The following is a 14,015-nucleotide window of genomic DNA, read 5'->3' on the forward strand; positions in this document are numbered from 1 at the left end:
ACGCTCTCTGATCCCCATAAAAGATGTCAAAGCAACTGACAGGAGGCGAAAAGAGACATTTATTCCCCGTGCCCCATGTCTGTCGAGCTGAAATTGTTTAGTCTGATGCCACTAATGCAGATAAATTGCTCTTTTGAAAGCAAGTTTTTGTCTATTTTGTCCAAGCCAAGGCCACATGTGTCCCTACTGGGCTGACCATTGAGCAATTTGTGAGCAATTTGGGGAAGATGTGAAAACAACCCGAATGTCTCCTTATTATTTAAAATCTGCATCCCACCCAGGCCTGGGATTACTGTCCACACTCGTCCACTTGTAGCCACAGCGGGTCTGTTAGTGGACTGACAGACATCACAAAAGACACCATGGGGAATATATGGAGCCGGTGGACAAATGAGCTGGCATTTGGGCCCCAGTTGAGTAAACCAAATGAGTCCTAAATTGCCAGCTCATCAGTAACCCAGTGACACGGTGTCAGGTCTGTCTTTTTTATGTTTCGTTTGTGTGGTTACTTAAAATCATGTGAAAATGCCAGCGCACCGGCGTTATTTCGATCTGTGGAAAGCTGCTGATGTTGAAAAGTAAAGAGAAGGGAAAAGACATGGAGACGAGACCCAGAGAGAGGGTGAAGCGGGGGGGGCAGAGAGAGAGAGAGAGAGAGTTAGCCTTACTGTCTTTTTCGGGCACAAGGCCTTGCCATCTGACACCTGCCCTGAGTGGCACGAATTCCCTGTCCGCTTGGCAGGAAGTTAAGGCCAGCAAACAGGAACTCAAAGGAGGGGTGTATGCAAATACCAACAGCCAAAGGAAATGGGTGCCCTTAGTGTCTGTGCGGAGGCCAGACGAAAATGGCACCTGCTTCCTTCACAGACACCCATTTAGGGACAACAGTAGATGAAGTCTTCCTATGAATTCCCTCCTGTGGGATATCTAGATTCTGCAAAACAAACTGCTGCTTTTGGTATTTTCATGAATGTCTGTCTTTAAATTCAAATGACAGCATCGGAGAAACACTGAAAATGTTTTGCACCGGTTAAGGGCTTCTGCGTCTCTACGCGAGACACACTACATGGCACGGGACATGTAAATGCCATCACCATATGACGGCCATACATATGACATGACGGGGATATTATTAGTTCTGCTCCTGCCCAAAGAGCTCGTTTCTGTTGAAAGGCCTGACAGGAGTGGAAAGCAGCAGAGAGGAGGGAGGGAGGAGCCGTCAAGTTAAGTGAATACCTGGAGGCAAGCTACAGAGATTCAGTATGCCTACAACAACAAAACTTTGATACCACCACACGCACACACTGCACAACCGCAACGCTTTCAGAAACTCACGAGGAGCGTGCAGGTGACGGCAGGCGGAGTATGACCTATTCACTCTTCAAGCAGCAACAGAGATCTCATTTAGCCCGCATGCACACACAACACACACACCACACACACACACACAAGAGACGCTCTCATGTCAACGTTGATGTAATGCGCTTACACGCCAAAACACATTGCGGGAAATAATTTGCAGCCGCTGTGCGCCAACACACCCACACACACACACACACACACACCACCCCCCACACAAAAGAAAACATTATGTTCGCATGATTAATAGCATTTATACAGATCAGCATTTTTCCTTCCAACGTGATTATGCCGTGCAGCGGACTTATAAATGGCTTTTACACAGTATTTCGCTACGGCGCGTTGTATCCTTATTCACACGAGAATTGCATCCACTGTAAAACATATGCATGATCAAATCGAATATGCATGAGTTTCCCACGCACTCATAAGCTCCAAAAATACATGTGAATAAGCTTGACAGTACTTTGCGAGCAAAGTCTCTCTCTCTCTCTCTCTAACGACACAAAGGATTACAGTTTCCCGAGGTTACAGACCTGTGAAGCTTTAACACGGAAAAATCACCACGCTTTGGCCTGAACTTTTCTTTTCAAACACCACTTAAGGAACTAATTTTTAACCTCTTGCAGGGAAAGCCAACTAAGAAATGCAGGGAATGCATAAGACTATATGTATATGCTGCATTTACTTGAATGCATCTTGCTGCGTCTGCAAACATTATTCATTCGTCGACGGGCAAACATATGAAGCAGCTTAATATAATTCTGTCTAAAAAGCATTCCCATGTGAACAGATACCGGACTTTTTAAAAAAAATAATAAATAAATAAGGCACTCTGTAGTCTCTAGTGCGCTGCAACAATGTGAAGACACACTCCACATAGGATTCTCTGACCACTGGGGCATTCCTGGAAATGCAAAGGTGCAGATTTTTTTTCCGCCTGGTCATCACTTTGATAGCTCTCAGACTATCACAGACGATCCCTGCCGGAACCGCCTTAAACAGGCCACAATCAATTCTCTCCTAACCAGCCTCTCATCCCCCCTCTTTTCTTTTTTTTTTACCCGAGGCCTTTTGAAAAGGAGCTGCAGGAGTGATCTAAAACAGTGTCTAACCGTCACTCGTTCAAATCTGCAGATAAAACCATAAAGCTCGCTAAATGGAGCAGTGTGACTACCGGGGTGTTTGTGGGGGCTGCAACACTGTGCTCGACCCAAGGAGTGCCCGCAAGTAGAAGAGAGTTTGAACACCAAAAATCAACTTTTTATAATGAAAAGGATTGCTAAAATTTAATAAACATTTATTTCTAAAAATTCCTATCATAATTTCCTCTGGCATCTTCGTCTGTCATCGTTTTTGTCCAAATGACCCACAGATATTTAAATAGGAAAACTCTCACACACAAGAAGCTGAATGTTTTCTTTAAAAGGGTGAAAGAAGTGATTAATGAATCAATTATTTTCTCTCAGCCAACTATCATTTAATCGCCTCATTTTACAGCTTTAGTTGTGCGTAAAACTTTCAGAGATGCTTGAGATGCGGTGTGTAGGATTAGCGGCATCTAGCAGTGAGGCTGCGGGATTACAACCAACTGATATCGCTCTTCTTCCAAGTGCAAAGGGAGAAACTCTTGGTGGCTGTGAACCTCACAGAAAATGTGAGCCAGGTTTGTAGAAACACATGCAGTGGTGGACTGCTCTGCTTCTCTCTGTAGCGCTTAAAGGTTCATAACAACTTATTTCCCAATTATAGACTATTAAAAACATACTCATGAATACTAATTCCATTTTTGCCCATAGATCCTCCTAAATATTACAGACATCTCCTGAGGTACCAAAACCAATAAAAAACAAGGTTATCATTAACGAAACTACATTAGGAGAGAACTAGATGATACAGATGCCCATATAGCTGTTCAAAAAACAAAAAATATGAGCAAATAAAACAACGTGTTCATCAAAACTAAAAATATTTCACCCCCACACAGAAGAAAACTACCTGTCCTTGTGCTGTTGACCTTGGAGGATTGAGGATTTCTTACATACAGACTCAAAGTGTATGACGCGCGTTTCTTTTCTTTTTTCCTTTTTCATTTTCTATTCACACCACAAACATATATGTCAGAGGACCAGGCACCGCGCATGTATGGGTGACTCACCATTGACTGTGAGGTGCACCCAGCTGCCGTTGTGGAAGGTGTCGTACTGTTGCTCCAGCATCAGGACCCTGCACTCGTACCAGCCCTGGTCCTCGAGCGTACTGGGTCAATTCTGCAGGGAGGCTTCCCATGCAGGGCTCTACCTGGAGACACACGAGAAAAAAGAGACCAGAATTAACCTTTTCCAGCAATGGTTCATCTTCTCCATTTAAACCACGCATCAGCTTCGTTGGTCACCGTAAAGATCCATCATAGCAGCTGGGGGTTAAGTGCTTACTTCAACCTTTTCGTCTTGCAGCATGAAACAGCCTTTTTGCATCAAAAAAGCCTACAAGGCCTATTTTTCAGCAGGCTCTAGATTAAAAACAGTGCTTTTGTCTTTGTCTTTTAACGAGATTAAAAATACAAATGTTTTTCCAGTAGTACTGTATGTTATTGGATTAACCACAACATTATACAAATCTCAGCGCCTCTTCTCTGCAAGGGCTCCATAAACTCAGACTTTGAACTACGAGTTATTAAAATAAGCACAAGCCTTTTGGATGCCCAAGTCCAGGGCGAGTGTGACAAACTCATTGTTCTATTTTTTACCTGCCTATTTCTATTCAGGGTAGTGCAGCAGTCTGGAGCCTTTCCAAGCGGTGGATGGAAGGCAGGAAACCCCCCGAACACACAGTTAACAGGACGGACAATCCCAAACACTTACAGTACAGTCATATCTACAGGCATTTAGAGCCTTCAGTCAGTCTGACTTTTAATCTTTTGACTGTTAGAGGAAACACAAACGATATAAAGAGCGATGTGGACTCTAGATATTCAAACTCAAAGATTATTACCAAAATAATTCAGTTTGTAGATTTAAGGGACTAGTTTTTGATTTTTGAGAAAATGTTAATTGCTTTTTTTTACCGGGATATATTAGCTTTACCTTAAAGCTCAATAAATAACACGATCTATATTGTTTTTTTTAAACTGTACAAAAATGTGAATGTAAAAGGTTTTGTTTTTTTATGGGTGGTTATGTGCAGGAGTATTTCTTGAATGAGCAGTGAGTGTTTTTCTGCGTGTTAATTAATGAGTTTAAGTTGATGTTGTTACCTTTAGACAGAGACAGCTAACCCTCTGTAGCAATTCACATCTAACGGACAAACACAGAAGCGATTTCAATTTTTCATCAAATCTCAAGAAAGCGATAAATATCCGAGACTGGATCCTGAAGAAGCCACCTGACTCTGATTTGAGTTATTACTATCAGGCCTCTGATATGATTTACCAAACTAAAGGACAGATACAAAATGTCTTTGTTCCTGCTGCCAGAGGCCTTTTTAACAGCTCCATGTCAAATTGATTTGTGGCATTTATTTATTGTTCATTTACTGTTTTTTCTTTGACACTTGAGTTTGTGTTATTTTTGTTATGTTTGTTTATGTTTGTGTTTATCTGCTGCTGCACCACAAATTTCAAATTTGGAGATAATAAAGTACTTTTCTATCCTCAATGTAAACTATTCCTTTAACCAGTTAGCTGTGTGGTTGGCGAGGGGTTGTCCACTAAAGATGATCGGTGGTTTGATTCCCAGCTCCTCAGTCTGTATGTCAAAGTGTCCTTGGGAAAGATACCTGAACCCCAAATTGCTCCCTGTAAGTCGCTTTAGATAACACGTGTCAGCTAAATGTAAATTAAACATTATTTCTTAAAAACAAATCATCTCCTTCCAGTATTGGGATTTTGCATAAATCTACCTCTGAGCCATACCTTCAGCTGGATTAAAATAAAATATTTGGTGTCCGTGTGGAAAAGTAGCCGCCTTCCACCTCATAGAAATCATAAAACTTCTCCATCTTTTTTCCCGTCTTTCAAGGCTGAGGATAATTGGAATTCTAAAAGGAGGAAATCACAAGGGTGAGAGAAGTTCAGGAAAACGGCACGGTAATCTTCAGCTGCTAAGCTGTCTGTCTTCAAGCCTCCAGCCCCGCTGCTCACATGGCTGCCTCTGACAGCCCAGCGACTAAAACATTCGCTTCTGCTCGTTCTGACGAGTGTTCTCACGTTGGAGCATTTTTACAAACTTTGATGTGTAGATGTACTGTAAGCACTGTTTCCTGTTACTTCAGGCCGAGTGTCAGGCATATTGACGGTGAGGGCGGGCTGAGTTGCTCCCAGCACTGTATATAAATGCAATATATAGATACCCCAACCTGGGATTGCTGCCATAGTTGGGTAGAAAACTGACATTTTTTTTCCTAGAGAAATCTACAGCAAAGAGGAGAGAGAGAAGAGTGGGGACTGCAGTCTTGCAGTAAAAATGTAGCTTGTCTTTAGAAAGTCGGGTCTATTTTTGCCTGGGCATTGAAGTGCTGAGTGGTAGGTGGTGGCGTGAAGGGTAGGGATCAACCTCAGCTCCCATTTGTCAAAGAGTGAGAGGGTGCTGCTGTAAACAGAGTAACGCACTGTATCCACGTCCGGACGGCCCCCAGGGCATACACCACTTACACAGTACAGGGTTCTGTCTACTGTGAAAACAGAGAGCTAACACCTGTTCACATCACATCACAAGCTTTGTCAGGTAGGAAAAGCTTTGAAGAGGAAACGCTAAGAACGTTGCAAAGTTGGCAAGCACAAAAAAAAAAAAAAACAGTCCCAAAGTATATCTGGAAGAAGAACCTTTGATTAAATTATCAGAAATATAGTTAACTTGAACCTCTCGTTACCTGAAACTAATAACATTTCAAAATATAATTGCATTTCCTGTTTGCCCCAAACAAAGTCGAGATATCAAAAATTTCGTACTTTAAGTTTTAACAAGCCTGTGGAAAGTGCCACCGACATGTACACTGAAATTAGCGCTATAAACGTTTAGTCAGCTGATTTAAAATGACTGTTTCTGATTTCACATGTTAATGGAAGATTTATTTTTATAGATTACCTTATTGCTCAGGTTAGAGAGAATTAGAAAAATTTTTTAATCATCAAATCAAATCAAATCAAGTTTATTATTGCCCTACAATAACCAGATGGTACCCAAAGTGCTTTACAACAAAGCCGTAGAGAAACAAATTAAAATACAGTTAAAGAAATAAAGTGCTGTAGTGTTAAAAAAAAAAAAAGGAACATGTGTAACTAGTCAGAATCAAACGCTAATCTAACAAAGTGTGTCTTAAGTTTTGATTTAAAAAGGCTGAGATCACTAGTGGTGCGGATGTCGGTGAGCAGTTTGTTCCACAGTCTGGGAGCAGCGACAGCAAAGGAACGATCGCCCCACTGGTTAAGTCTGGACCTCGGGGCCTCCAGCAGAAGCTGAACGGAAGAGCGCAGGGCTCTGCCACAATTGCGAAAAGTTAAAATCTCAGCCAGGTAGGGGGGAGCCAAGCCATTAATGGCGTTAAAAACAAACTAATAGCCTAAGTATTTCTATTCTACTCCTTAGCTGAGAACAGGAACTATATTTTATGGTATACCTTGCCTGTAACATAAGTGATTGTTAGTATTGGCGGGGTGTTAAGAAGTGAAACCTATCACATGGTATTGAATTGTCCTACAGTTGAAGCGGACATTAAAGTACTGAAGTGAACAGAAGGAGCTGTCACTGTGAGTTTAATTGACCCACAGCTCGAAACTAATTTAACTTTAATTTTAAGCGTTACATTAATAAGGCACTCTTAACAGACAAGGGGCTAATTTAAGTTACATATTTTTAGTGGTTTGTTAATGATGTAAAGTATCTTTTTAATTTTATAAATCGTGTGAATTATAGAGTTAATATTGGATTTTGTTTCGACAGCGATCGAGGTTGGCTGGCTTGAAATTCTCCGACTTGTTGGTGTTACAACTCAGAGGCTGCATGTTTTATTTCCCACGTGCCTCCTCCAATGTCGTGCTAATCATTAATTACACGCACAACATGCTACTTTCCCAGCAATTCAAAGCAATGACACAAAAAGACCTAATTAAAACTTTATTCTGTATTTTCATGCACACGCTGCTCATAGCATTTTACATCATTATCCTGTAGCCTACATGTAGAATAACGGAGCCCCTGAAATGATGATACCACTTTATGCATATGCATTTTGTTCTTGTGCAGGCTGCGGCTGAAGCTTCTAAGAGATTAACAAGTTTTTTCCAATAGCTTGTCCCAAAGCAGGATGATGTGACACTAAAATTTAAAACACAAGCTGCACGTTTGAATTATTGATTTCGTCATTTCGCTTGTGTGGGCACAAAAATAGATGTTTTTTTTTTATGTTATAATTTTCATATCGCTGCAGGACAAACTGGAAAAAAATGATCCGAGATTTTAGTCTGCAAAGAGATTGAGGATGTTCAATTTTTCATTTAGCAGTGAGTTAAAAAAGTAAAAAAAAGAACGCAGCTTTAATGAGGAAAGAAATCATATCTTCTCTTTGGGGAATCTTAAGTTACATATTAAAATGATTTTGACAATTAGACAGACTGCAAACTGAACAATGGCTCTCTGACCCAGACCAGTTTGATCCATAGATTTCACTAAAATCAGCTGCACCATGAAAATATTTAGATTTGTCCATACTGAAGTACAAGATGGATAATCTACTCTGTTTTGGTAGCAGCTGTGCGATGGAATAATATCACATCAAAGCTATTCGCAAATTTTATTCATATTATGTGATAACAATTAATGGAAAAAGCCCAAATGAGCTCTGAGACTGCACGGCCCCAAAGAGCATCTCTTCCACTTGAGTCCCACGTCATTATCACACTCTCACTATGCACATGCAATCCCCAGAACAAACTTTAATCTATGTAATGAGACTGGCCATATTCATGTTGCATCTGTTCACTGGTAATTCCTCAGCGGTGGACTTGACGCCACATGGCCAGAGGCCCACCAGAGCCCGAGTGAACACGGCGGAGTGATGCTGTTTGAAAAGCGCTGTCCGTTCACACAGCCTGCTGCTAGTCAGGAGGTTACAGTAAACAATAAAACGCTCCGGTAAAATCTACAGTAGCCACTACAGGAACAAAAGGGAGAGATCCACAGATAGTGAGTCACTGCCATTAGTCGTCTTTGCAGTGATGATCCTGCTTGAAAAGCCCACAGGGAGAACATTCAATGGATTCAATATTATTTACACAATTTTCACTCTATTAAAAAAAACTGAAAGTCTGTCCTATCGCTCGCACCAGGGAGATGAGTCCTCCAGCTTTTCGACATGCCGTGCTTTGCCTTTATTTCACAGCATATTACCAGGTCAGGCAGAGGTTTTGTACTTGGTAAAGAGGTGGGAACAGGAAGGGATAATTCTGACCCCATTCTGACAGCTCGCCATCTTGTCACAGACACTGAGGCAACATCAGAAGAGCCAATTTCCTGCTGCAAGTAGTCTGTGTGAAGGCAGTGGCAAACATATTGTCTAATCCAGAAGAGAGAGAGAGAGATTTTAAGGTTGCGTGACACTGTGAGAGACTTATACTCATTTTAAAGCTGCTGTAATCAATATCTTTGTAGTTGTTCAAATGTGAAATTGGTTGCATAAAGAATTATCACCCAACACTGCACTGTAGAGCTTTATAGCTTTCAGTTAAAGGTCCAGTGTGTTTAATTTCGTAGCATCTAGCGGTGGAGCTGTAGTTTGCAAGCAAGAGACAACTCCAACGGCTGTGAAGTGAGGTGGAAGTGCCAAAACTGCAGTTCCTCGAACGTCCACTTGAGGCTGGATACAGAGTGAGTTAATCTCCATAAGTCCTCATGTTAAAATGTCCAACTTCACAGCAGAAATAAACACGTTTACAGCCCGGTACAAAAATCAGTTTTGGTCTCTATAGCTAATTTTACCCGTTCATGACAACTGTACTGAGAGTAAATTTTTATAGGAATCAGCTGTTCAAATAATATTAAGGCTTAAAGCTATGCAGAATTAACAGTGTGGCTGCGATGATTGACAGGTAGCTGCCATTACAGATGGCTTGCTTCAACACCCGGGTGTCATTCAGCTGATGATCCATGTCTTTTCAGATTTTTAGATTAGCTGGAAGGTGGAAGAAGCAGGACTGTCAACATGGCGACAGCCACAGCCACAGATTTTGAGCATCTCATCATCCCTTCCCAATATGCATGAGAACCTACAGTGAATGGACAGTGAGTGGATTATATTCATATTTTTACCAATAGACCTACAAACTGGACCTTTAACTGTTAACTGTGGTTCAGTCTGATTGCTCTCACTGCGTCTCTTTTGGCTGTAAACTCAATGTACACTACCCACCCAACACCAAACAGTCGAGAAACAACGTTAGCGACTAGATGGTGAAAACATTTAGCAGTGGGAGATATGCAAGATATTTCCCTCAGGAGCTGGTGGAGAACAAAAACAGAGCTAAAAGAGTGAACATTGGGTGGGAAACATCCAAATTAATGCTAATGTTGCTTTGGATTTACAGTCTAATACAACAGTTCTGCAGTGAAGTCTTCCTTTATAAAGGTTACACTGTTCATAAATAATAATAAAAATCTCTCTGGCTATACAGTCTGTGTTTTAACAATCAGGTTTAATAAGTGATTTTTGTGTTATAGCTTCATAAAAAAAGATTTTCATGCTTAATTTTATCAGCTTACTTTTCTTTATTCTATATGTACAGCATGTAGCAGTTTTTTTTTTTAATATACTGTATTGACTCTTCTATATGTGCTCCGTGCTGCATTGTCACCAGAGTGTGTAGGAAAGAATGTATGTATAATGCAGTCATAAATTGCTGAGACACAGTTATTTCCCTCCATGCACTCTCAGAGGCAGCAGATGCCTCTGCACAGTCGTGAACGCCATGTTAGAACAGAAAGAAGTGCAGTTCAAGAGCGAGAACGCTTTTGGAAGAGCAGCCACTTCTTTCTCTTAGTACTTAAAGGCCTCAGTGTACTGCCTTATACCTAAAGCCCAAACAGCTGAAGTACTATTCAGAGAGAAAACACAGTGGGTCACACTGAAATTGCAGGTCAATCTACTCAATGAAATAGGATTGGGAGGTACATGTACAAGGGAATATGGCTCTGCTTCTCAGCCAGAGGCTCACAATTAAATGTGCAGTAGTGCTGGGAAACGTAGATACTGTATAATCATAGAAATGTTTCCAGAATGGTTGTAGTTATGCAGCTAAAGTATATAATCTAATATATGTGCTCTACTTTAAAGGTATATTCACCATGGTCTGAGACACACGTCATACCGCCTGGCTTTAGTGAAGTAGTGAATAATATGTGTTCATGTAACATCTTCAAACTCATGGGCTCAGTTATCCCCGCTATAATTTAAAGGAACAGTTTGACATTGTGGGAAACTTATTTGCTTCTTTGATGATTAGAAGATCAATACCACTGCCATGGCTGCGTTGTAAATATGAAGCTGCAGCCAGAAAACAGTTACTTTATCATAAGACAATAAATATAAATAAACAGCTAGCCTGGCTCTGTTGTCAAAATCCACCTACCAGACCCCCTAAAGCTCACTAATCAACATGATATAGTTAATTTGAACTATTTCTTGTCGAGGTGTAGTATTTTGTCCTCAATGTGAAGTTTACAGAGACAAACAGAGACTGCAGGAAGTTACCAGACTCACATGATCCACCATAAAACCATAAAGGTGTTTTTTTTTTTTACTCTTATTTCATACAGATTAAACAAACAAGTTAAAACATGCACATTTCTTGGCTTTTTAAGCTAAGGTTTCTAGTCTTAATGCTGCTGGCTGTAAATTTACAACAACAAGAAATAAAGAAAAAATGTCAAACTGCTCCTTACAACAACAAGAAATAAAGAAAAAATGTCAAACTGCTCCTTTAAATCCTTAATTGCAATTCTGTCATACAGAAAAATGCATCTCAAAACTGTGCAGTGTGTGCGTAGTCTTGTGTTTTAGTCACCTGTATTTGTGATATAATGACATCCTTCTATCTTTTATGGTCAATGTTATTTAGAGTGTCAATAACAACGTCAAAGTCCTGTAGATTTACTGTACTTTGCAACTAAAAAGATCTTGATCCTGATTCATCCCAAGATCCATCCAAATCCTCATTAATTAAAAAATGTGAAACTCTGAATCTGTTACACATAAAAAACCAACTTCTGACAACGTCTCTGATGACTTTGTTGTATCTTTCGAGCCACATCTACAGACATCTTACCAGTGTACTCTGGATCCACATGAGGAGGGTAGAAGCGGAAGTTGATGAAGAAGGGGATAGGCACTCCAAACTTGAACCACTCCACCACATAGGGAGGCTGCTGGCCGTCCAGGGGAGGGGACACGTCACACCCCAGGATCACGCTCTCTCCGGCGCGCGCCGTCACAAACCGGGGCTCCTCTCTCACTCCGTGGGCACCTTAGAGGAAGGAAGGAAGAAGAAGCATTACAAGGAAGAAATTTTAACGCTTAACCAGCGAAGAATTTTTAACATATAAGAGAAGGCGCAGGGATATTCTTCTGCACATTTTAACATATAAGAGAAGGCGCAGGGATATTCTTCTGCACAGAAATCCTGCAGTCAAAACCGAAAAATAAAGTCATCCACGAGTAATTTATAAACAATAATTGGGTGGCAATTAAAGGTGATCGACAAAACTGCTGAACAGTGGATTAAAACTACACCTAACTTCAGACGCTCGTAGCCTAATTTGAGAGTGGTCATCATGTACATAGGTTTCATCAGAAACAGATCAGCCAATTGTCATCTGTCACCTGCATCTGTTGGTGAGTGTTTTGTGGTCGTGCCATACTGTACTATAAATGAGCTGCCAAGGGATCCCATTGATCATAGCTGGCTGCTGCTCAGATAAGCTTTACTATGAGCACCACCAGGCCTGGCGTTTAGCCACGAATGTCCAGGCACGCAGCCGAGCGTTGACCTATCAGATGACTGAAAGGTCGGCATACCTGCCTCAGCAGAACGCTCACTCTGGGAATGGATTTTTCTCCAACTGCCACCCCCGCTTTCATTGAACCGGCTGTATCTCCACCGTCAGAGGAAGCATGACTACCCGCCCTCGCCCAAAGGGGAAATCGCTCGGGGGATCAAGAGACATGCTGACGTATCACTCCAGAGAAACACCAGCTGAATAACTTAACGCTTTCAGTAGCAGTATCATCTGCATTAGCGGGGCTAATTTTTACAAGAAGAACAAATACGTTGGGACTTGGAGGTATTATGAGCTCAAGCAGCGCTGATGTTACCAATGTTCCACCACTATCCACTGTTGGATGAAACGATATATATGTGACCCGCGAGCACCGTGCCTTTTTTCAGCTATGCACACTGGAATTAGAGCCCAAATATTTTCACCCCGTTCCACTGTCTGGAAAATAAAACTCCACCCCTAGAGGCCATATGCATCACTTAGTGATTGTGTTTACCAGTTTAATCTGCATCATCCTGTGGCCGAGTTAATCCACTTTAGTCGTTTCAGCCAGCACAGATTCTGGACTGAAACAGAGCAGATTTAATCAAATTACACTTTTTTTTTTAAAGTGGAGATGTGGTCTGCCAGTTACGGGCTTCAGTCCTGGAATCTACTTTTGTGCTAATGTGCCTCCTTGTTAAGAAGGGGAAAATAACTATGCTACCCTGAGCTCTACTGAGCAAGTGCGTAACTCAATGAACCACACATGAGCGGCAAAGAATCTGAGTCTGAACACTGACCAAGAACAGGTTTAATACCCCACAAAACATCTTCTCATAGTGGAGCTGATTGGCAGCTACTGTACAAACCAAAGAGGCTAAACCTACCTAACATAAGCAACATATTTTCATCTTAATAGCATGTCAAAATGCATAAAGATTGCTGAGACTGACCGAGAAGGGAGAGCGCTTCTGCAGGCATGACACTCTCATACAAACGATGACCTTTCAATGCACTTCTGAGGGAAACCTGTCCCATCCAAACTAAACTAAACTAATCCTTTCAGGCTTGCAAAAAGCCTGAAATTCACACCTGAGCACGCTCCATTGCAGCCTCATTTATAACACCTTTAAAAAAAGATTATAATAACCCCTTTCAACACCCCATGCAGGGCTTGGGCTGAGGCATATGCTCAAAAGTCCAATCAATTTGAATTATGCATAAGTGAATCCCAACACGGGTGCCTTTAAGAAATGTTTCAACATTTTGGGAGATGTGCTTTTTCTTGCTGAAGGTTATCTAAGGGTACAACAGCCAGTTAGCTTAGCTTAGCATAACGACTGAAAGCAAGTGGGAAAAGCTAGCATGGTTCTAAAATTCACAGATTAACATTAACAAATGTTCAGTCTGTACAACGAATCAAGTGTTAACAACAAGACGCACTTTTACAGGCTGTTTCGTGACTGACTTTTTCGTGGCCTGGAGCAGTGACTTCCTGGTTTCTTTCTTTCTTTTTTTACAAGTTAAACAAATAATTTAAATGTTGTCTTAATTAGTTAGTTAATTTAGAACTTTGTCGGTGCTGGTGGGCAGATTTTGTTACCTTTGGATAGAGCTAGGCTATCACTT

The 14,015-nt window shown here is 41.1% G+C and overlaps 1 protein-coding gene across 3 annotated transcripts in view; it reads right to left on the reverse strand.

Moving 5' to 3' along the window:
• Nucleotides 1–14,015, reverse strand: part of igsf9ba (immunoglobulin superfamily, member 9Ba) — a 74,088-nt gene that overhangs the window by 43,938 nt on the left and 16,135 nt on the right. For all 3 annotated transcript variants that reach the window (XM_019266345.2, XM_019266344.2, XM_019266346.2), the window contains exon 2: nt 11,675–11,872. In XM_019266345.2, the coding sequence (XP_019121890.1) occupies nt 11,675–11,872 (198 nt within the window). The remainder of the gene's footprint in view (nt 1–11,674; nt 11,873–14,015) is intronic.

Source organism: Larimichthys crocea, chromosome VII, assembly GCF_000972845.2.
Source record: "Larimichthys crocea isolate SSNF chromosome VII, L_crocea_2.0, whole genome shotgun sequence".
In the NCBI taxonomy this organism is placed as follows: Eukaryota; Metazoa; Chordata; class Actinopteri; family Sciaenidae; genus Larimichthys; species Larimichthys crocea.